General features: G+C 37.0%; 1 protein-coding gene and 1 long non-coding RNA gene across 2 annotated transcripts in view; both read left to right on the forward strand.

Annotated features, from left to right (window-relative positions):
• The first annotated feature begins 1,118 nt into the window (after positions 1 to 1,118).
• The window catches only part of LOC5575754 (ubiquitin carboxyl-terminal hydrolase 36), a 55,058-nt gene continuing 34,614 nt past the window's right edge, over positions 1,119 to 21,562 (forward strand). The window contains exon 1 of the mRNA XM_001662124.2: positions 1,119 to 2,150. Coding sequence (XP_001662174.2) covers positions 1,676 to 2,150 — 475 coding nt within the window. The 5' untranslated portion in view covers positions 1,119 to 1,675. The remainder of the gene's footprint in view (positions 2,151 to 21,562) is intronic.
• On the forward strand, positions 7,937 to 8,381 carry LOC110675334. The gene is made up of 2 exons (XR_002499381.1): positions 7,937 to 7,986; positions 8,287 to 8,381. It is a non-coding gene; the product is annotated as an uncharacterized LOC110675334 (long non-coding RNA).

The following is a 21,562-nucleotide window of genomic DNA, read 5'->3' on the forward strand; positions in this document are numbered from 1 at the left end:
ATCCAGATTTGCAAACTGATAGGAATTGGGTCCTAAAATTTTTAATGAAATCTTGTTTTTATATAATAACACGAAAAAGCATGTTACTGTAACTACTTTAGCATTTTTTCCCGCTCAAATAATGGCTATATCATGTTTAAACTTTAATTTAAAAATTTAGTTCATAAATGAACCTTGACACTTTTGATCATGTTTGACGTTCGCTTAGTCGACAAAAACACCACAGGGGTTTTAGTTCGACCACTGGGGTTGTTCCTATCTGACATTTCGTAAGGGACACGGAAAACAAAATACACCCAAAATTTGAGTTTAAGCCAAAGGATGTGACAAAATCTAAAAAAAAAAATTTTTGGGCTTAAACCAACGGAAAACATTAGAAAATTGAGTAAACATGTGTTTTTGGCCTAAACTTAAGCGTTTGGCACTAAAATTGGGACAGGGCTTTAGGACCCTATTGTTATCCTCATACCGAACTGTGCGTTCAAAAAATATGAAATCAAAAGCTTTATGAGGAGTTTGAAAAGATGATATTTTCAAAAGCTTTACAATAAACATAAGAGTTAGCACAAACGAGTTTTATTTTCTTCTACGAATCGTACGAACAATTCTGATTGATTGATACGCTTCTCGCTAGAGAAAAAATACAGTTTGCGATATATTCCATTCAGACTCCGGTTTCATATGAGAATTCAGGATCAGATCGCACATTTTTGATTCTGATGGCTTTTGAATCCATGGACGGCTGATTTAGCTCATCTGTCGATCTCCAATGTTAATCTCATACTTTGTGAAGAAATTGATAGCTTAAATAAAGGAAAAGAAGCTGAAAATCGTTTTGCAACTTTTGCTTACTGTCATTGCATTGAAACGAACCTTCTGTACTCAAGCCGCCTGCAATGCTTGCTGTGGTTCATTTCTTCTATGCGGGGATTGCTCACTGCGCGTTATTTCCGCGAAGCAATCCAAATTTTTAAATTTCCCCGCAATATTTAGCATAATTTCAATTTCAATTTCACAATGCACATTATACTTTCCGTGTTAAACGTCATTTTTGGCGTTTACAAACGTCAAACTTTACAAGCCACGCGCCCATGCAGCACAATCTGTCATCCTCTTCGCGAGAGCACGAGTGGCGAATGCGTGTTTCCGTGCTTACTTCGTCGTCCGCCGATCCGACCAGGATTTTAGCAAAACCGAACTCGGGTGAAATTCGTACGATTTTCTGCGGTAAATAGTGGTGCTCCGGTCGTGAAAATATGTAAAAACCCTTCCCGGTGTCCATTCCGACGCGTACAGAATGAAATTTTCCGCGGGAAGGTGAAATTTGCCGGTGAAAAATCCGCTCGAAAGTGTTCGGAATCGTGAGTCGTCTCGTGCGGTTCCATTTTTTTAGCTGGCCAGGCGCTTGCAGCAGCAGAAGGCCTCGGCTTTTGTGTGGTAGTGTTGGTGCCCCCCCATCGAAGAAAACACGACGACTAGCAAAAAGAAGAAGAAGACGTGTGGTGGAAGAAAAAGTGCCGTGGCCTTCTCGGATCTCTGTCTCGACGACGAATTCGAGCGGGAGTTGCGTTTTTTGGTTTTTATTTTGTTGCTCTTTTAGTTCATTACGCACGATTACAAGTTGCAAGAAGAGTGGTGCTGTGGAACGTTTTTTTTTTTTGTTTTGGCTTAATCCATGCCAGGCCAAATGGTTTGCGACTCGACTTCGTTGGTGAGTGCGGCTCTGCGCGACTCTTTGACCTCATCCGGCGGCAATAATGGCCTGGGAGGGGGAAGCTCCATGTCCGCAGCTTCCTCTTCGTCATACTTTGGTGTAAGTTCCTCGGGGAACAATCCCGGCTTAGCTGATCCGGCAGACGACGAGCTAGTGGACCGCCTTGAGAGTCAAATTTCGGATGCTCTCCGGAGGAACCAGTTGAAACCGATTCGGTATGAGGAAGTGTCCAACTACAGCTCCGAGCAGGACAGTCTAAAGTCGAAATATATTGTGTTGAAAGCCACTGCCAGCTTGACCAATGGCAACATCAATGGATCCGGCAGTATTGGTGGAGGAGGAGCTGGAACAAACACACAGTTGATGAATGGAGGCGGCCGAGGAAATTCGTCGTTTTCGGGGACGTCCAAACTGTCCAACGGCATCAGTCATCAAAGTAAGTACCTAAAGCCCCCTGCACTCACAAGGCACAATGGTGGTAGTTGAAGAGGAGACAAGCGATGTAAACTTGAGGAGGTCGTGGGGGAACCACTTGCAATTTCCCTCTCCAAAAATGTTAGCTGCTTTTCATTCAAGCAGCAAAAAAAATGTAACGTGCGGTTGTTTGTGTACGCTTTTACGATAGGAAGATAGTCTCGTCGTTTCTACGCGCGAAGTTGGAATCGTCCTCCGAATTGGCAGTGGGCACAGTGACGCAAGCTGCGTGTTGGCGTAGGTCAAAATTTGAGCGATAAAGAATGTTTGGGTTTTTATTAATTATGTTTTGTCTTACATCAAACTTTGTACAAAACGAAAAAAAAATACTGTGTTTTCATTTCAAAAGCGAAGAAGAATTTATGTATTTTTTTAATTATGTATTTTTACTATAAGACATTTTATGAGACGTTTTCTAATCATATGTTTTTTGTTTATTTACCAGCTTTGGAACTTGCTAGCGGGCTAATTTATTTACATTTCAAGCATAATTTTTCAAATCGGCGTATCTAACATTTGGATGGATTCGAGAAAAATGCGATGCAATATATTGTAAAGCATTTTAAATCCTATTTAAAATGTGTTGCATTTTTTCTATTGTTGTGTCTTCTACAAGTTGAAAAAAAGAACACTGTTTCTAACCACTATTAAACAATTCCGATTCGTTTTGAATTAGATTGAAAAACTGGTGAAATTATCGAATAAACCGTTTTGCTTTGTGCTGCTCACATACACCATGATGATTCGTCGATACCATACCTTGATTGATACATACACCTTGCTTGATGCGTCGGTTTGACAGTTCGTTTTTCACATGCGTCACGTCATATACACCAGTATTGTTTTGAAGTTGCACATACACCGGTTTGCAAATTCCCTTAAAACCTAATAGAGTTCGTTAATTCGACAATTTCTACGTTCAACTACAACGAATATTGGTTTGCGAATGTTTCCAATTTCAACTCGACTAACAGGAGCACCGGACGGAGCTGTGAGTAACAAAAGTAGATGGAGAACAGTTCTTGTGAGAAATTTGGTAAGAAATATTGTCTAGAACCGAATACTGATGATGTTCCACATCAGTTTGCCGACGCGTCAGCTAGCTTCAATTGTAGAAATCCGAATTTCTCGATTTCCAACATGTTTAGTGATTCGGAAACGGTATGACGTATCTGCTGATTCAAATTATATGTTTTGATTCGGCATATAGGTCGCTTTACTATGAGCGTATGTACGGTGTATGTGCTAGCATGAAAATGTTGACAGTTGAGTCGCTTTACAAACACATGGTGTATGTAGCCAAATTAAAAACACTGAGTAAAGTGCACATAGGGCAGAATTGAAATTTATTTCAAAAAATCGAAAAATGGTTTTAGGAATACTTTTGTTGGCTCAATATGTAGATTATGCGTTTGTCAAGCCCATGCAAAGCAAATCTCGGTTTGTTTATTTTTGCAAATACGTCGGATTGAAGAATTATGCTTGATTTCTTCTAGCGCCACATTGAGGGGGAGCGCATTCAATAATGGCGTGCTTCGAGCTTTTCAATCTTCCCCGGTAAAACTAAAATAAGCAAGCAGGAAAGAACTTCTTTTATCTTCTCGTAACATTAAACATTCAGTTGAGTAGTGACATAGCCAGAAAGAGGTGAAAACGTCATCACCAACAAAAATGTGACTAGCGCCATTCACTTATCATGCTAGTTTTTTGAACAATAACAATGAGCGGCCCGCCAGAAAACGTCAACCGAACGTCTCGTAAAATGGCTTATGGATAACTTTGGTGCAGACTTTTACCATTCCCATGCTGAGCTGGTTGCACATATAATAAGTGGAACTCGAGCTCAGAAAGCGGTACCCAGGTTGATATTTGCATGCTGGTATAACTACACTCAATAGAATCCACACGTCTAGGCTACGTGAAAACATACGTAGCATTTTTCCATCCCACTTTTCACGTAGCACTTACGTGGATCATAGGTGGCAGTGATTGAAAACATGAATTTCTCTCGATCGAATGGACCAGTGTATGAGTTCACTAATTTGACGTTAGAGCGGTGCCGAATTCACTTGTTGCTATGGTCACGTAAATAACACGGCACCGCTCAAACGTCAAATAGTGAATGCGTGCATTGGTCCATTGACCTATGAACCGATGCACGAGTTCACTATTTCTAGCGTAACATTTGAAAAGGGCCTAACTGCAAAATGTAAACAAACTTGATTATTCATTATTGGTATCATTTTATACGTAAATTACTCCTACATACTCTTACGGGCATGCAAAAAGCATATTAATGGTAATTTTATTCAAATTTAAAAGGGCCTATCTGAAAATGATAAAACTAAGAGGGCCTAACTGATCATAAAAGGGCCTAACTAAAAATTCCCATTAAAATCAGATTGGTCCTTCCGTGCATTTTTAATTTTTCTCCATATTTTTCAATATTTAGCCATTGTATAGTGTTTTTCTCACATAATGGAACCAAGTGAAATATTTGAAAAGGGTCTATCAGCATAACATAAAAATTGAGAAATGCTCGATTGAAGATTCTGTAACATATTGATTGTTACTATTTTAAACTCATTGCTATTCAATAGTTTTAAACTTTTGTTCGACACTCATAGTCTATTACTGGGCCACGTAACGTTTTAAATCTAACATAACATAAAAACTAGTAAAAAATGTTGAATTCAAACATCATCAACAGATAGGCCCTTTTACGAGTCTTCAAACCAGTTAGGCCCTTTCAATTAGGCCCTTTAATTGAACATGGTTTCAGTTAGGCCCCTCCAGTTAGGCCCTTTTATTTAACATAGTTCCAGTTAGGCCCTTTTGGAATTTGTTAATTTTATTGATTATTGAATAGATTTTCAAAGTTTTAGAACAAAATCAATCGATTATGTGAGAAAATCAACATTGAATATTGAAAATTCTTTATTGAAGATTCAGTACTATATTGATTATTCATATTTGAAATCATTTCTCCTATTTACTAGTTTTATACTTGTGATCGACGATCATAATAGTCTACTAGGTGGCCCATAACGTTTTAAATCTTAAATAACAAAACAACTCGTGAAAATGGTTGAATTCAAACATCATCGACAGATAGGCCCTTTTACGAGTCTGCAAACCAGTTAGGCCCTTTCAGTTAGGCCCTTTGATTGAACATGGTTTCAGTTAGGCCCCTCCAGTTAGGCCCTTTTATTAAACATAGTTCCAGTTAGGCCCTTTTGGAATTTGTTAATTTTATTGATTAGGGACGGTTCAAATATGACGTCCACCGTTTTTCGGGATTCCTAGACCCCCCCTCCCCCCTGTGTCACGCTTTTTCCAATACCTAATACACGCACTGTCACACTTTCATAGACCCCCCCCCTCCCCTAAATGATGGACGTCATTTTTGGATGACCCCTTATTGAAGTGATTTTCAAAGTTTCAGATCAAAATCAATCGATTAGGTATGTGAGAAAATCAACATTGATTAATAAAAATTCTTTATTGAAGATTCAGTACTATATTGATTCCTATTTCAAGCCCATTATATTTTTTACTAGTTTTATCATAATCTTAATGCAAAGTTAGTTGAAAAACTGATTTTTTATCCTGAAAAAAATAAAAATTTTGAATAATTTTAATTTGTTAATTTTTATTTGTTGCCTCTAGTAGTAGATCGAGTTCCAAAAGTCACGATTTTCACAAAAACAAATTCGTTTGTTTTTGTAACAGCCCTGCAAGAATTCTTCTTATACTTCTTCTTGGCATTACGTCCTCACTGGGACAGAGCCTGCTTCTAAGTTTTGTGTTCAATGAGTACTTCCACAGTTATAAACTGAGAGCTTTCTTTGACAAGTTGCCATTTTCGCATTCGTATATCGTGTGACAAGTACGAAGGTACTCTATATTCAGGTAAGTAAAGGAAATTTCCATTAAGAAAAAACCTGGACCGACCGGGAATGGAACCCAGATACCTTCAGAATGGCTTTGCTTTGTAGCCGTTGACTTAAACTGCTCGGCTAAGGAAGGCCCTCAAGTATAAAACAAGTAAAAAAGTGAATGGGTTTGAAATAGATATAATCAATAAGGTACTGAACCTTCAACCGAGAATATACAACAATTAGCTATTGTACATTGTTTTTTTCTCGCTTTATTTTAATTAAAAACTATGAAAATCACTTCAATAAGCATTAAAATCAACAAATTCCAAAAGGGCCTAACTGGAACTATGTTTAAGAAAAGGGCCTAACTGGAGGGGCCTAACTGGAGGGGCCTAACTGAAACCATGTCCAATCGAAGGGCCTAACTGAAAGGGCCTAACTGGTTTGAAGATTCATTGAAGGGCCTAACTGCTGATGATATTTGAATGCAGCCATTTTCACGAGTCGTTATGCTATTTGAGATTACTAACGTTCTGGGCCACGTAATAAACCATAATGAGTGTCTAACACAAGTATAAAACTAGTAAAAAAAAGTGAATGGGTTTGAAATATCAATAATCAATATGTTGCTGATTTTGTATAGAATAGTTTCCAATATTTAGCTTGTATGATATTGTGTTGTTTTCTCACATAATCATTAAATCTCGATTACTTTTTCAAATCGACGTAAGTAACTTTCATATGGTTTTGAGAAAATTAATTCAGAAGAATCACAACCTGTCTTTTAAAACTGTTTTAAAATTAATCAACTTTTTAAATTTTTTTCGCCGTGTACATCGCTTAAATTTTGCATACATTAAGCTCGCGTTCAAAAACTAGGGAGTTCCTGTTATTTCCCACAAAAAAAAATATTACAAAATGATAAGCCGATTTATTCAGTTACTTTCGACGTTTTTCTACCAGTGTAAAATCGGCTCAAGTAGTGTTTTGTTTTGATTCGTGGTTAAGTCACTTTGTCTCTCCATACAGCGGGGCGGCGAAAGTAGTGGTTAGGTTGCGAAAGTTGAGAATCTTACTTTCGTCGTTTTGTAAATCCGGAAATTAAACGTTTTAAAAGTGAAAAATCGAGTTGGTTCAGAGCGCGACGTGTAGAATTTCGTCTGCGAAACACGTAGAATCGATAAAGTAAGTTTGTATACTTTTTTGACTTGAGTCTGTTAGAATAAGTTTTCGAGAAATGTTGTCGAAGAATTATGCAAATCACTTCAATAATCAATAAAATTAGCAAATTCAAAAAGGGCCTAACTGGTTTGAAAATTCGTAAAAGGGCCTATCTGCGGATGATGTTTGAATTGAACTATTTTTACAAGTTGTTGTGCTATTTCAAATTCAAATCGTTGTGAGCCACGTAATAGACCATTATAAGTGTCGAACACAAGGGGTTATCCGAAAATGAAGTCCATCAATTGGGGCCTCCTCCAATGGGGGGATGTACGAAAATGTGACAGTGCATGGATTGGGTATTAGAAAAAGCGTGACAGAGGGGGTAGAAGGGTTCTAGAAATCCCGAAAAACGATGGACGTCATTTTTGGATCTTCCCCAAGTATGAAACTAGTAAAAAGCGAATGGGTTTGAAATAGGAATAATCAATATGATACTGAATCTTCAACCGAAAATTTCCAATATTTAGATATTATATAGTGTTTTTTCACATAATCGCTAAATTTTGTTCAAGATTTATGCAAACCAATTCAAAAATCAATAAAATTAGCAAATTATAGAAGGGCCTAACTGAAACCATATTCAATCAAAGGGCCTAACTGAAAGGGCCTAACTGGTTTGAAGATTCATAAAAAGGCCTATCTGTCGATGATGTTTGAATTCAACAATTTTTACGAGTTGTTGTGTTATTTGAGGTGGGCCCAGATAGCCGTAGCGGTAAACGCGCAGCTATTCAGCATGACCATGCTGAGGGTCGTGGGTTCGAATCCCGCAGGTCGAGGATCTTTTCGTAAAGGAAATTTTCTCGATTCCCAGGGCATAGAGTATCTTCGTACCTGCCACACGATATACACATGCAAAAATGGTCAATCGGCAAAGAAAGCTTTCAGTTAATAACTGTGGAAGTGCTCATAAGAACACTAATCTGAGAAGCAGGCTTTGTCCCAGTTGGGACGTAACGCCAGAAAGAAGAAGAAGAAGATGTGTTATTTGAGATTAGAAACATAATGGGTCACGCAACAGACATTAATGGGTGTCGAACACAGGTATGAAACTAGTAAAAATGCGAATGGGTTTAAAATAGGAATTATAGATATGGTACGGAATCTTTAATTGAGAATTTCTCAATGTTTACGTTTTGCAGATAGGCCCTTTTCAAATGTTACGCTAGATTTGACATTTTAGCGGTGCCGTATTATTTATGTGACCATGAAAACTAGTGAATTCGGCATTACTCAAAATTCAAATTAGTAAACTGTTCTCGCGCCAACAAATCGGGTTTTGATACCATTCGATAGCATCTCCCAACACCCACAAACTATGCAAACTTTGTCAACATAATCATAAAAGTTACCTTTATAAACTCGATTTTCAAAACGGCCAATAACCGCTTTTTTCCAAATCATTCATTGGCCCACTGCTTGAAACGGCCAATGATCGGTTCTCGCTCTACCAAGAGGGCCTACAATCGGAAAATTTCGCAAACTGTCTTTGGCCTTAGCATGGTGAGAGGCCAATGGCTCTGTCTAGCTTATTCATTGAAAACCGAAAAGGCCTAGCCTTGGGCCAAGCACGCTAATAAAATTCTATTTTGACCAATAAAAAAGGCTCATGCCTTGTTGAAAATCGAAAATGGGCCAAGCATTTAAACTCATCATTTTTTCCACAGTTTTCAGAAACAAATCGATTATTAACGTGTAGTAATAGTAAATCGTCACTCAACTAGCAAGAAATCACATTGATTGATTTGAATTCTGAGAAAAAGGAATTGAAAATGTTGTGAGTAATATTCAAATCGAATTTTCTCAGAGTCAACGATCTGAGGATTGGATTCATCGAATGTAGCGCGGTTGTTGCACCATGGCCAGATTCATTTCCCGAGTGCGTGCACGGAAAGAAATAACAATTGTGATTTAAAAAAAATAAACAGTAGCGGAAAATCAACTGATGATCATTGTCGTTCTACTATTATCGAACGTTTTAATAAAAATAAAATCCTTTTAGAAGTGCGCAGCAATGGTAAATCGGTCTGATGTATTCTGCGCAGTTCATATGTATTTTCCACACGTTCTCTTATAATTGTTATTAATCCACTTCGATACCGTCAATACACCCTCAAACTGGATGGCGTACACTCAGCTCAACGCAATTTATAATTAAGTATTGAGTTGTATATATTAGTATATATTAGTTGTGGTGTTAGAGGACATCTTGAAAATCCACTGAGATTCTTTCAGAAACCCTTCTGAAATTATTATATGTAGTTATTTCTTTGATCGCTCTGATTTTTCCAATAACCTCCTTGGGACTTCCTATTGGACTATCCCAAAAACCCATCTTGGGTTATTATGGAAATCCTTTCAGGATTCTGCTGTAAAATTCTGGAATTCTGCCGTAAAACTCTGGAATTCTGCCGAAAATGATTAAATGATTGGTTTCCAGTGTAATGGAATCTATTTTAAAAATCTGGGTTCGAGGATTCTCACAAAATTTCTCAGGATTTCTTCTGGAAATCCAATCGAAATTATTACTTAAATTCTGATATTTCCCTCGTAATCCTTCAGTATTTCTTCCGTGAAACTCTTTGAAAGTTCTTCAAAAATCCCTTTGAGATTCTTTCCGAAAAATGTCTTAGATTATACCTATTATTCTGGAATACTCTCGGAAAGACGCCTGAGACTATATTTAAAAAAATCTATTATTATCACTTCACTTTCTTCCGTGCAAATTCTTGGGATACTTTCGGAAATTCCTCTGGAATTCTTTTGTAAATCGCAATGGAATTCTCCCAGGAACCCCTGTGGAATACTTCCGAAAATCCTTCTAAAAAGCTTCCAGATAACGGGGATTTTTTTAAAATCTTTATTTATGGAAATCATCCGAAAATTCCTCTGTAATTGTTTGGAAATCCTCCTTATATTCTTACAGAAATCCTTCTTATATTCTTACAGATTTATTGCTATTGATTTTATTGTTTCTGCCTGAGATAATTTTGTATATCCAGAATTTTTCCGAAAATTCCTTCGTGATTCTTTAGAATTTTTTTTCTAAGATTTTTTGAGAAAAAAAAACTTTGTGATTCTTCTGGAAATTCATAACGAAGTGTTTTTGATTTTTTTTCGTGATTTATCAGTGATTTTCCTTGGAAATTTTCTTAAATCCTTGGCAGAATTTTCTGAAAATCCCTCTTGAGTTCTAATGGAAATCCTCCAAGAAAACTACCGAACAGCCACTGGGACTTTAAAAAAATACCTATGAGATTCTTTGATTACTGATTTCATTTTTTGAGCATCTTTTGAAAAAGACTTTTAAATGGTTCTGGAAATTCCATTTGAAATTATTCCGTAAATCTTTCTGGAGCTCTTCTGGACATCGTAATTATTCTGGAAAATATTCATGAAATCGTCTGGATGTCTGTGACTTTTCTTTGAATCTTCAGGGATTCTTGCGAAATAACTTCTGGGATTCTTTTGGATATCACTATAAAAAACATTCAAAATCCATTAGAAATTCTCCTGAGATTGTTTCAGAAATTTACGAGAATCCTTAAAATAATTCCTTTAGAAATCTTACTGATAATATTTTAGTGATTTCTCTGTGGTTCTTCTGTAAATCGACCTGGGATTCTTCCGGAAATCCTCCTTTAATTCCTAAGCAGTTTCCAGAAGAATTTTCAGAAGGATATTTTTAAGAATCCTGTATATTTTTCTCTAAGCATCTCAATGTAATTAAACAAAATACCAGAACAATTTACGGTTGAATCCTACAAAAACTTCCGGTAGAATTCTTGAATGCTTATCATTCAAGCAGAATTCCATTCGTATTTCCGGATGAATTTCGGCAGGTTTTACGGAAGAATCCCAGCAGAATTTCTTGAAAAATTCCAGTAAAATTTCTGGAAGAATCTGTGAAAGATGTTTTGAAGTCCTCCAGCAGGATAACAGAAAGAAATCTGGGGATATTTTATAAGAATTTCCGGAAGAATCCTAGAGAGATAGTCGAAAGAATAACAGTTTTCTTGAAACATTCAGGATACTCCCAGATTCTAGAGGTAATTCGGGAAGAATTTCTGCAAGAATCCTTAACAGAAGGATTTGAAGGATCCTCAGAAAGATTTTCGAAAGAATCCCAGAAGGCTTCCCGAAAGAATGCTAGAAAGATATCTGGAAGATTTCCTACAGGATTTTTGGAAGAGTCCCAGACAAATTTCAAGAATATGGACGTAAAAATCTCAGTGGCATTTCTAGAATAATTTTAGAAAGATTTTCGGAAGCACCCTCAAAAGTATTCTAAAGGGATTCCGAAAGCATCTCAGGTGATTTCCGGAAGAATACCAGAGGTATTCTCATAATAATCTCAGAAGTATATCCGGAAAAAGGCCAGAACTATTTTCGGAGGAATTCTCGATGAATTTGTAGTAGAGTCGTAGTACATTTTTTGACAAAATCCTCTAAAAATATCAAGCAGAATTGCATCAGGATTTTTGTTAGAATCTTCCATTGAATTTCCGATAGAATCTTCGAGAATTTTGATTCGAATTTAATTTCCAGGATTTCAAAAGTAATCCTTAAGGAGATAAACGCAAACTCACATACAGATTTATGCAAATATTCCAATAAGATGTCCAGAAGAATCACAAAGGATATCCGAAAGAATCTCAGATATAGTACCGGAATGCTAACGATTTTTTTTAGATGAGTCCAAAAGCAATATCTGGAAGTATTCTACGATTTCCAGAAGAACTTAGAGAAAAATCAGAAATAATCTCAAGATTTCCAGAACAATCCCAGAGAGGTTTTAAAGGATTCATAAATAATTTAAGGAAGAATCCCAGGAGGGAAATTCCAAAGAATTCTGGAGTAATTTCTGGACCAATGTCTTTTTTATATGCTGTATCAATATTTACAAGTAATTATAATAAATAAGTATTTATGGAACAGTAACAATTTTAATTTATCGCCATAATTGAACGACAATTTTAATTAGAATGTTCATCCACCACATCATCCCTCTCAGAAGGATTGAGATTCTCAATTTTTTTTTTTTGTGGTGATTCAGAATTGTAATCACATACTAGTTTAATTGTACGTGGTGTCATTCAATATTTAAAATAAGATACGTTAAGCCGAACATGTTGATCCTTCGACATGAACCAACGAGCATTGCTTGAAATAATAAGATTTTTTCGATTACTTTGATTACTTTGATTTGGTACTGATTTCTTTTTCTGAGAATCTTCTAAAAGTTACTTTCAAATGGTTCCGAAAATTCCATTTGAAATTATTCCGTGAATCTTTCTGCAGTTCAACTGGACATCGGAATTATTCTGGAAAATATTCATGAAATCTTCTGGATGTCTGTGAATTTCCTTTTCTTTTGAATATCACTGTATTTGGATTTAGAATTCTCATGGGATTATTTCAGATATTAACGAAAATCTTTCATACAGAAGTGATGCTTCTGTAAATCGCCTTGGAATTCTTCTGGAAATCTTTCTATAATCCCAAAGCAATTCTCAAAAAAAATTTCAGAAGGATATTTTTAAGAATCTCAATGGTATTTCTGAAAAATACCAGAACGATTTACGGTTGAATCTCACGAAAACTTCCGGTAGAATTCTTGAATAATATCCAGAAGAACGACAGTCGTATTTTTGGATGAATCTTAGCAGGTTTTACAGCACAATCCCAGCAAAATTTATTGAAAAATTTAGAATAGAAAGATATCCGAAAAAAATCTCCAACAGGATTTTTGGAAGAGTCCCAGATATTGGCGTAAAAATCTCAGTGGAATTTCTTGAAGAATTTCAAAAAAATTTCCGAAAGCATCTCAGGTCATTTCCGGAAGAATACCAGAGGCATTCTCATAAGAATACCAGAAGTATTTCCGGAAAAAAATCTAGAGTTATTTTCGGAGGAATTCTCGAAGAATTTCTAGTAGAGTCGTACATTTTTTGATGAAATCCTCTTTAAATATCCAAATGAATTGCATCAGGATTTTTGGTAAAATCTTCCATAGTATTTCGAAAACAATTTTCAAGAATTTCAAAGAATTTTATTTCCTGGATTTCAAAAGTAATCCTTAAGGAGATACACGCAAAATCACATACAGAGTTCTGCAAAAAAAAAAATCCAAAAAGTTGTCCAGAAGAATTGCAATGGGATATCCGAAGGAATCTCAGAAGTAATACCGGAATGGTAACGTTTTTTTTTTGGATGAATCCCAAAGCGATATCTGGAAGAAAATTCAGAAATAATCTCAAGATTTTCAGAACAATCCCAGAGAGGATTTGAAGGATTCATGAGTGATTTAAGGAAGAATCCCGGGAGACGCTCCCAAAGAATTCTAGAGTAATTTCTGGAACAATTTTTTTCATATGATTTATATATAAAAATACTTTGATTCAAATATATTTCTTGTGTAGCATTAAGTTTCACTGCAGACACAACATCAATAATAAATTTAAATTATAAATCTTCTAAGCACATCCAAATTAAATAACAGTTCAAAGAGTAAAATACCATTCTCTTGAGTTTTTGAGGATCATATGGTCGGTGTTTAGACAGACCAGACGAGATGAATTTTGGAGCTCTAAGGATACGTAAAGAACTCCATCAATTTTAAATCTTCCATGTTATTTTGATACAAATGTATAATCAAATAGATAAGTTCCATTATTACAGTAAATATCTATAATATTTTGATGTTTCACATGTTTGGGGTACATTTTTCTTACTCGATTGAAAAAAAAACACTTGGTTCAGTCTGTCTGAACACCGACCATATCTATGTTTGCTATTTGATATTTAAATACTTGAATTGTGCTGTATCAATATTTACAGGTAATTATAATAAATAAGTATGTATAGAACAATAACAATTTTAATTTATTCCCATAATTGAACGACAATATTAATTAGAATGAGCCTCCACCACATCATCCCTCTCAGGAGACTTTTGATTCCCAATATTTTTTTGCGGTGGTTCAGAATTGAAAATATCAAAAGTCTATTGTAATCACATCCTTTTTGTTCAATTGCATGTGGTGTTATTCGATATTTAAAATAAGATTCGTTAAGCCGAACATGTTGATCCTTCCACAAAAACCAACAACGAGTATTGCTTATGTTAAGAGATTTTATCGTAATGCACAACCAGCCTAAACGTTCTTCCCCTTTTGTTTATGTACTAATTATAATTTCAAATTATTTTAATTAAATTAGTTGTGTTGTCTACTATTGTACACGGCAACATGTTTCAAAATAAGTGGAGCTGCTTTTAAAACAAACTTTAACATCGATCAACCAAACCATAGAATATCCAATAGCGGAAAAATAATAATAATAATCGATCATTGCAAATCGAGCCGAACTGGCGCTCTTTCCGTGCGCACGCGCTTTCTGCAGAGCTGTCAAACAGACTTTTGTGCCTTCCTTCTTTCGCTCTCCTTCAACTCAACAACTCAGCACGATCCACCTCTGGGTGGATTGATGAGCTGTCTGGTTGTTGCAGATGAACACTTATCGTGTAGCGCGACATCATCATTGACACTAAGCTTGCAACTCACCAGACAAACGATAGGTGTAATTAACAACTGCCCTATAAATAACACGGCACCGCTCAAACGTAAAATAGTGAACTCGTGCATCGGTACATAGTTTCACGTGATTTATTAAGGTTTGAAGTATGAGTTTTCAATATGCGATGATAAGTTTCTACTTACAGTACAGTACTAGCGTGTTTGGAACATATCTCAAAATTTCTCTATAATAATTTCCATATAAACCTACATTGTCTTTGGGCCACCTTTAAACCACCACCTAGAAAGCTGAAAACTTCACAGAACACTATTTTTATGGTAAGGATGGTAATGAGCATATGGGAGATCGGATTTTCATTTTAAAATTTGAATCGTCCTAATCTCTATCATGTGAATGTACTGAACACAAAGGGTTTAATATTGATTGGCTATGTAAAACGGTGTATAATCGACTATGGCTACAACTGGCGTAAGGCCAAAACTGGTGCTTCTACGCTATCCTAATTATTCTCAATCCGATAGGTTTGACCGACGGCACTCGAGAATTTGGCGTAAAAGGATCTAGAAAAGGAGCTAAATACAGTTAAGCAGCGGCTGCTGGCTGAAGAAAGCAAACGTGAAGACCGTCTGGATGGCTCGAGTGAAGACGGGGCAGCGTTTGTTGCTTGCAAGAATAAGAACCAGAAGAAGTTTACTGGAAAGTGCCATCGGTGTGGAATATTTGGCCACATGAATAAGTACTGTCAGTCAAAGAATCTGGAAGATAACACGAATGCAGCTGTCGCCAGTTAGGTGACCAAACGAAGTCTGCAGCAGGGAAGATCTACTTCTGCGTACAATTGGGGTACAGTGTTCACTTCGTGAATTATGTGAAACATCTGTGGTCCATGTGGAAATTGAAAAATCCCTCCGTAATCGATGTAGCCAAGAATGATGTGACACTAGTCGGTAAGTTTTCAGAAGAAATAAAAGGTATGCCCAACTAAGGAATCGAATTTCAGATTACGACTGTAGTGTTCCTACCGGATCTTCGAGAAAACCTGCTCTCGGTTAAGAAGCTCTCACAGTCTGCAATCGATGTTCTATTTACTGGTTGTGCAGAGTTCAAGAAAAAAGGAGCTAATATCAGCGTAGTCGGAATGGGCCATGAAAGTCAAGCATTGAACACTCTCTTCAAATATGAAATGGTCACGGAATTTACGAAGAAGCTTGAAACAATTGGTTTTTACGATACATGGCCTAGCAGTGCCAGGAACCATTTGTTGATGTTCGAGAACGTGCTACACGTCCTATGGAACGAGTTCATTAAAACGTATGTGGCCCTATTGATCCATAGGTCTGACATGGATCGCGGTACTTTGTATCGTTCATAGACGACTGGACGCATTTCGCTGTATAATCAGGGTTTGAATCCTGCGAAAATTGAGAGAATCTTTCACTTATCGCTCTCTGTAACAATCATGGTATGCAGCACATTATGAGAGCCTGTTTATCGTATACTGCTACAATTCTGATTAGATCGAGGAAATAGCAGTACATGATAAAACTCATCTAAAGACTAGACTCGGAAAAAATGAGAAAAACAAAAATGATCACCAAAAAATCACTTTAAATCGGATACTTCTCAAATTTTCAGGGATCAAATAACTATATATTAGCAATGTATTTTATTATTTATTGAATTTCCTCCCCCAAGCTGAATGCTCGTTCATTTCTCTTAACACTGCTCATGAGATCTTGGGCGAGGCTTTTCCCATCATTCTCACACAATTTCTCCCAGTTTTTCTTCGAAGCTTAATCGGTTTTGAATGTTTTCCGCTTTTCTTCATCTTCTTCTTCATTATCGCGTAGAAGAGACGAACCCGCCAAGGGCTGAAAGTCTCGTTAATAAAGACAATTCATTCATTCATTCATTATCGCCCAAAACTTTTCGATAAGACGAAGTTCTGGTGTATTTGGCGGGTTTGTTTCCTTCGGGACCAAATTAACGCCCTTCCATTACAGGCTTGGCGTAATGGTACGAAGCAAGATCCGGCCAGAACAGCGTGGGACCACTGTAAGAGCGGAGGAAGGGCTGCAAGCATTCCTCTCGATAAATCTGCCCGTTCATAGTGCCGGATGTAACGAACGGCTTGCTGTACCGTCCGCACTCGCAGATCGCCTGCCACAACAGATACTTCTTCGCGAATTTGTCCATCTTTCTTTTCCGGAACACTCATGGTACAGCTTTCGCGCACGCAATTTGGCAACTGGCACCGTGATCTGTTTGCCAGTCCAGTTTGGCGCCTCCTTGACCTTAAAGACAAGTAGCCTAGCCCGCATCATGGTCTGCTGGACGAACCACTTGGACGAAATGACCTTATTGGCAACGTCTCGGGTGGAAAGGTTCGGGTTATTCTTAAAGTACTGAATGCTCTTCGTCTCCTGGATCATCGTTACAACCAGTGATGTCACATACACAGATTTACCTGTAATCACACAGATTGTTTTCCAATTGTTGCCTACAGATATCTGTGATCACAGATCACAAGTTTTTAAGGTAAAACAGATTTTTGAGATTTTAGGATATTTCACGAGTTCATGCTTTTGGAACATATAAGCAGAAATATCATTATTCTGTTTAGGTTTTCTCCAAAACTTAAGTATTTGAAACTTCTAGAAATAATTATGCATCTTCAACTTGCTTTTAAGTAGTAGAATAAATATATTGACTTACCAAATACAACCATAATACATTTGCAAAAGTCCTTGAATTTATCAAACAAATTGAATTTAGGATTTTTGCACAACACAGATTTTTGGAGGTTGACTTATAATAATTGATATTTTCAGCCGAAACCACAGATGAGATCCGAAAAAAAATGTGGCAACGCTGGTTACAACGCGGGACACGGTTCCAAGCATTTTGCCGATCCATCTGTGCGACTGACCAGGATTATCGATCACCGCGCCCAAGATTTTCTGGCGTAGCTCGCATCTTGCAAACTACTCGACAAATCGCGATAAAATTTTACACACTTAAACATAACACTCTAAACTAGTATTACCCAAAATTTCATTAATTTTTACCCACGCGATAAAAAGTTGTACTCAAAACAAAGTGTCGCATTTTTTCCGAGTCCAATCTTTAAACAAGCTCTAAATCGGGGGCACATTATTGCTATAGGATGCTAAGGGATAATTTATCTTGCCAGTAAAATAAAACATCTACCTTCAAAAGTGAACAATAGACTGATGCAAATTTTAAAGTTTTTGCTCCCCTATGCTTAAACGGTGTCAATAGACCATTTCCGTCAGATCTAATCCCCAGTTTTTGTATTTTTCTTCGAAAGATAATAACTTTTAATGAATATTAACGCTTCCCGATTTTGTTTATATGCTCTCCTAATTTTCTTATGAATTTTTGAAAACATGGATACTCACCACATTTTGAAAAATAGTTCGAGATGCGGCACAGTTGGTTCAACCCTATGGGTGATTTTTCAACACATTTTCGATTCCACCCCTGCATTGGGATGCTTGTTTACATTTGGTAACGTCAAATCAGGTGCGCGTTCAAACTGATCGTGATCCCGGTCAGGGCGCCCCAAACAGGAGCGCCAACGAAACTAACCTCAAATTACTCAAACAAACGTTTTTGAACTGGCGCAACCCGTTCTGAATCACAGTTTCAACCCCAACTCGATTCAGGTCTTCCTGTAGGAAAATATACTTTCCTCCACAGATTCAAAATTGGGTCCTAAAATGTTTAATGAAATCTTGTTTTTATTGAATGACACGAAGGAGCATGTTACTGCAACTATTTTAGCATTTTTTCCCGCTCAAATAACTGCTACATCATATTTAAACTTTAATTTAAAAATTGGGTCCATAAATGAACCTTGACACTTTTGATCTTGTTTGACGTTCGCTCAATCGACAAAAACACCACAGGGCTTTTAGTTTTAACACTGGGGTTGTTCCTATCTGACATTTCGGAAGGGACACAGAAAGCAAAATACACCCAAAATTTGAATTTAAGCCAAGGAGTGTGACAAAATCTAAAAAAAATGTTTTTTGGACTTAAACAAAAGAAAAACATTAAAAAGTTGAGTAAACATGTGTTTTTGGCCTAAACTTAAGCGTCTGGCATTAAAATTGGGACAGGCCTTTAGGACCCTATTCAAAACAACCAATGCCTGAATCTATCTGTTGGCTGTTGATCCGGAAGATTTCCGCCTTGAGGCAGCAACAGCCGTGCAGGGAAATTTTGAGCAACTGTTGCTGCCTAATGTCGGGAATCTTCCGGCTTATTCAATCCTCGTCGACACAAAAACAGAGAGATCAGGCATCTGTTGACTACAATCCTTGCGTTACAGAACCGTGTATTGTTCGCCGGGTGCGGTCATAACTGGCCGAAGCGGTGAAGGTGGTTTCCGCGGTGATTACGGAGACCTCAGGAACCGTAAAGGACGGAGGTGACGAAACCAGCGGAGCCCAATTCCTATTTCTCAGTACTCAAATCAATCAATGTGATTTCTTGCTAGTTGAGTGACGATTTACTATTACTACACGCTAATAATCGCGAGAAATAACGTGCCGCAAGTTTTTCATTTTTTTCTAATAGTTAAAGGCTCCAAAACATATCGGTTCCTTAGGAAAGTTTGTTCAGTAAATTGACCGAAAAATATATAAGCCAATAATTTTTTTTCACGGAAATGGTCTATTGATAAACTCGTTTTAAAGTCTATCAAGACTGTGAATTCTTTTTAAAACTATGATGGTTACGATCCAGGGTAAAACTCTCGTCATGATAAAGATAAAAAAAAACTATGATTCATTCAATTCAATGGAATAAATCCAATGGTCAATTTTTTACACTAAAAACATTTATATAACGAATTCCACGACCAACCGTTACAAAGATCAGACTAAAATATATGAAAAACGGTGGAAACCCGCAAAATTTTTTGATGTGCATAAATCTGATTTCTATCTAACCCTAATGGGAATTCTTCGGTGTATGACCAACGAACTCGTACTTGAAGTCGTTTGAAACGGTAAATGAGAACGTATTTTGGCTTAAAGCGGGAATGTTTTTTAAATACCGTGAAAAACCCGGGAATTTGAAATTCCAGCGAAACATTTGAAAAGAGCCCAACTGCAAAATGTAAACAAACTCGATTATTCATCATTCGTATCAATTTTCACGTAAACTGCCCCTACAAATTCTAAAAGTCATGCAAAACGCATTTTTAGGGGTTATTTTATTCAATTTTAAAAGGGGCCTATCTAAAAATAGTATAAATTGTATATTCTTCATTAATTTATTAATTCCTTGTTTCCATATTTAGCCAATTGCAATGACGTACCCACATCGGGGAGGAGTGTAGGAACAAATGTTCGATATGACCTCCCCAAACAAAAAAAAACAAGTTGTGCCGTATTATACCACTTATTTGACTTATGGCATTCCTTAGAAGTTCTTTAAACTTTATTTCATAATTCAAAGTTAAAAGTAGTTTTTTCTTCTTCTTTCTGGCGTTACGTCCCCACTGGGACAGAGCCTGCTTCTCAGCTTAGTGTTCTTATGAGCACATCGAATCCAAACCTCAACAAGAGCACAAATCTGGAAAACCGAACACCCGTTTGAGCTGAAAACTTAATTGAAAAGCCACATATTTCCGTTGCTTTGGTCCCTGTTGAGTAGCGTCGTAGGTACCTGTTTGCAAATTACCAGACTTTCAGCTACATCAAATTTCCAAGGTGAAGAAACATTTCGCAAAAATCCGATATCCGCCGTCGTAATTGTATGACCCTCTGTAAAGACATGTTCTGCTACCTTAGCTTTGAAATCATGTGTCATGTTCTTATAATGAATGCTTGGAATCAAAAATCTTGAGGTGGTTGCTATTAGGCTTCTCTCAAATCCAGAGCCCGAACGATGTCTACGATAGGGCTTTGTTGGCAAACGGTTCTGCAAGCATATGATCATTTTCACAGCTTTGGTCCAGCACTTGTGTTACAGTTCTGCGTCCACAGCGGGCCATCTCCATTAGCGGTCGATTTTTAAGGCCCAAACGCAACGACAGCGGAACCGGTTCGACCAGAATGAATCACACCATATCGACCGATATGAATGAAAGTGAACCAAGTGTCAAGCATGTTATAGTTCATGCTGGGGCACCGATTTCGTTTTCCGTACCGCTATCATTGCGTTTGGGCATTTACGCTCCGCAACGCCGTTTTGTTGCGGGGTGTAGGATGTGGTAAATAGCAACTAATTTCCTGCATTTACTCAGGTGGCGCAGATCATGGTTGCGTGCCATTAGTTCTCGCTTTTATTCTTCCGCTATCCTTATGCCAAACCAGACCAAACCAAGTCCAATCCAAACCCTGTATAAATGCAATTCAAATCTAGTTTAAATTCAATTTAAATCCAGTTAAGTCCAATCCAGTCAAAATCAAATCCAGTCCTAATCCAATCCAAATCTAATCCATGTCCAACAAAAATTCAATTCCAATACAAATCCAATCCAAAACTAGCCCAAACCAAACAATTTCAATTAATAATCATTATTTTTTATCTATTAGACATTTCTATACAAAAACTTACATAATATAGGGGAATTCGATGTAAAACCGACACCCTAAGCTTATTGATTGTGTTGTTGAACGAACCTAAAATTGTTGTAGAATCATATATTGGTTATAAATCAATCAATCCTTGCGATCGCTGGATGATATATTAA

This window comes from Aedes aegypti, chromosome 2 (genome assembly GCF_002204515.2).
Source record: "Aedes aegypti strain LVP_AGWG chromosome 2, AaegL5.0 Primary Assembly, whole genome shotgun sequence".
In the NCBI taxonomy this organism is placed as follows: Eukaryota; Metazoa; Arthropoda; class Insecta; order Diptera; family Culicidae; genus Aedes; species Aedes aegypti.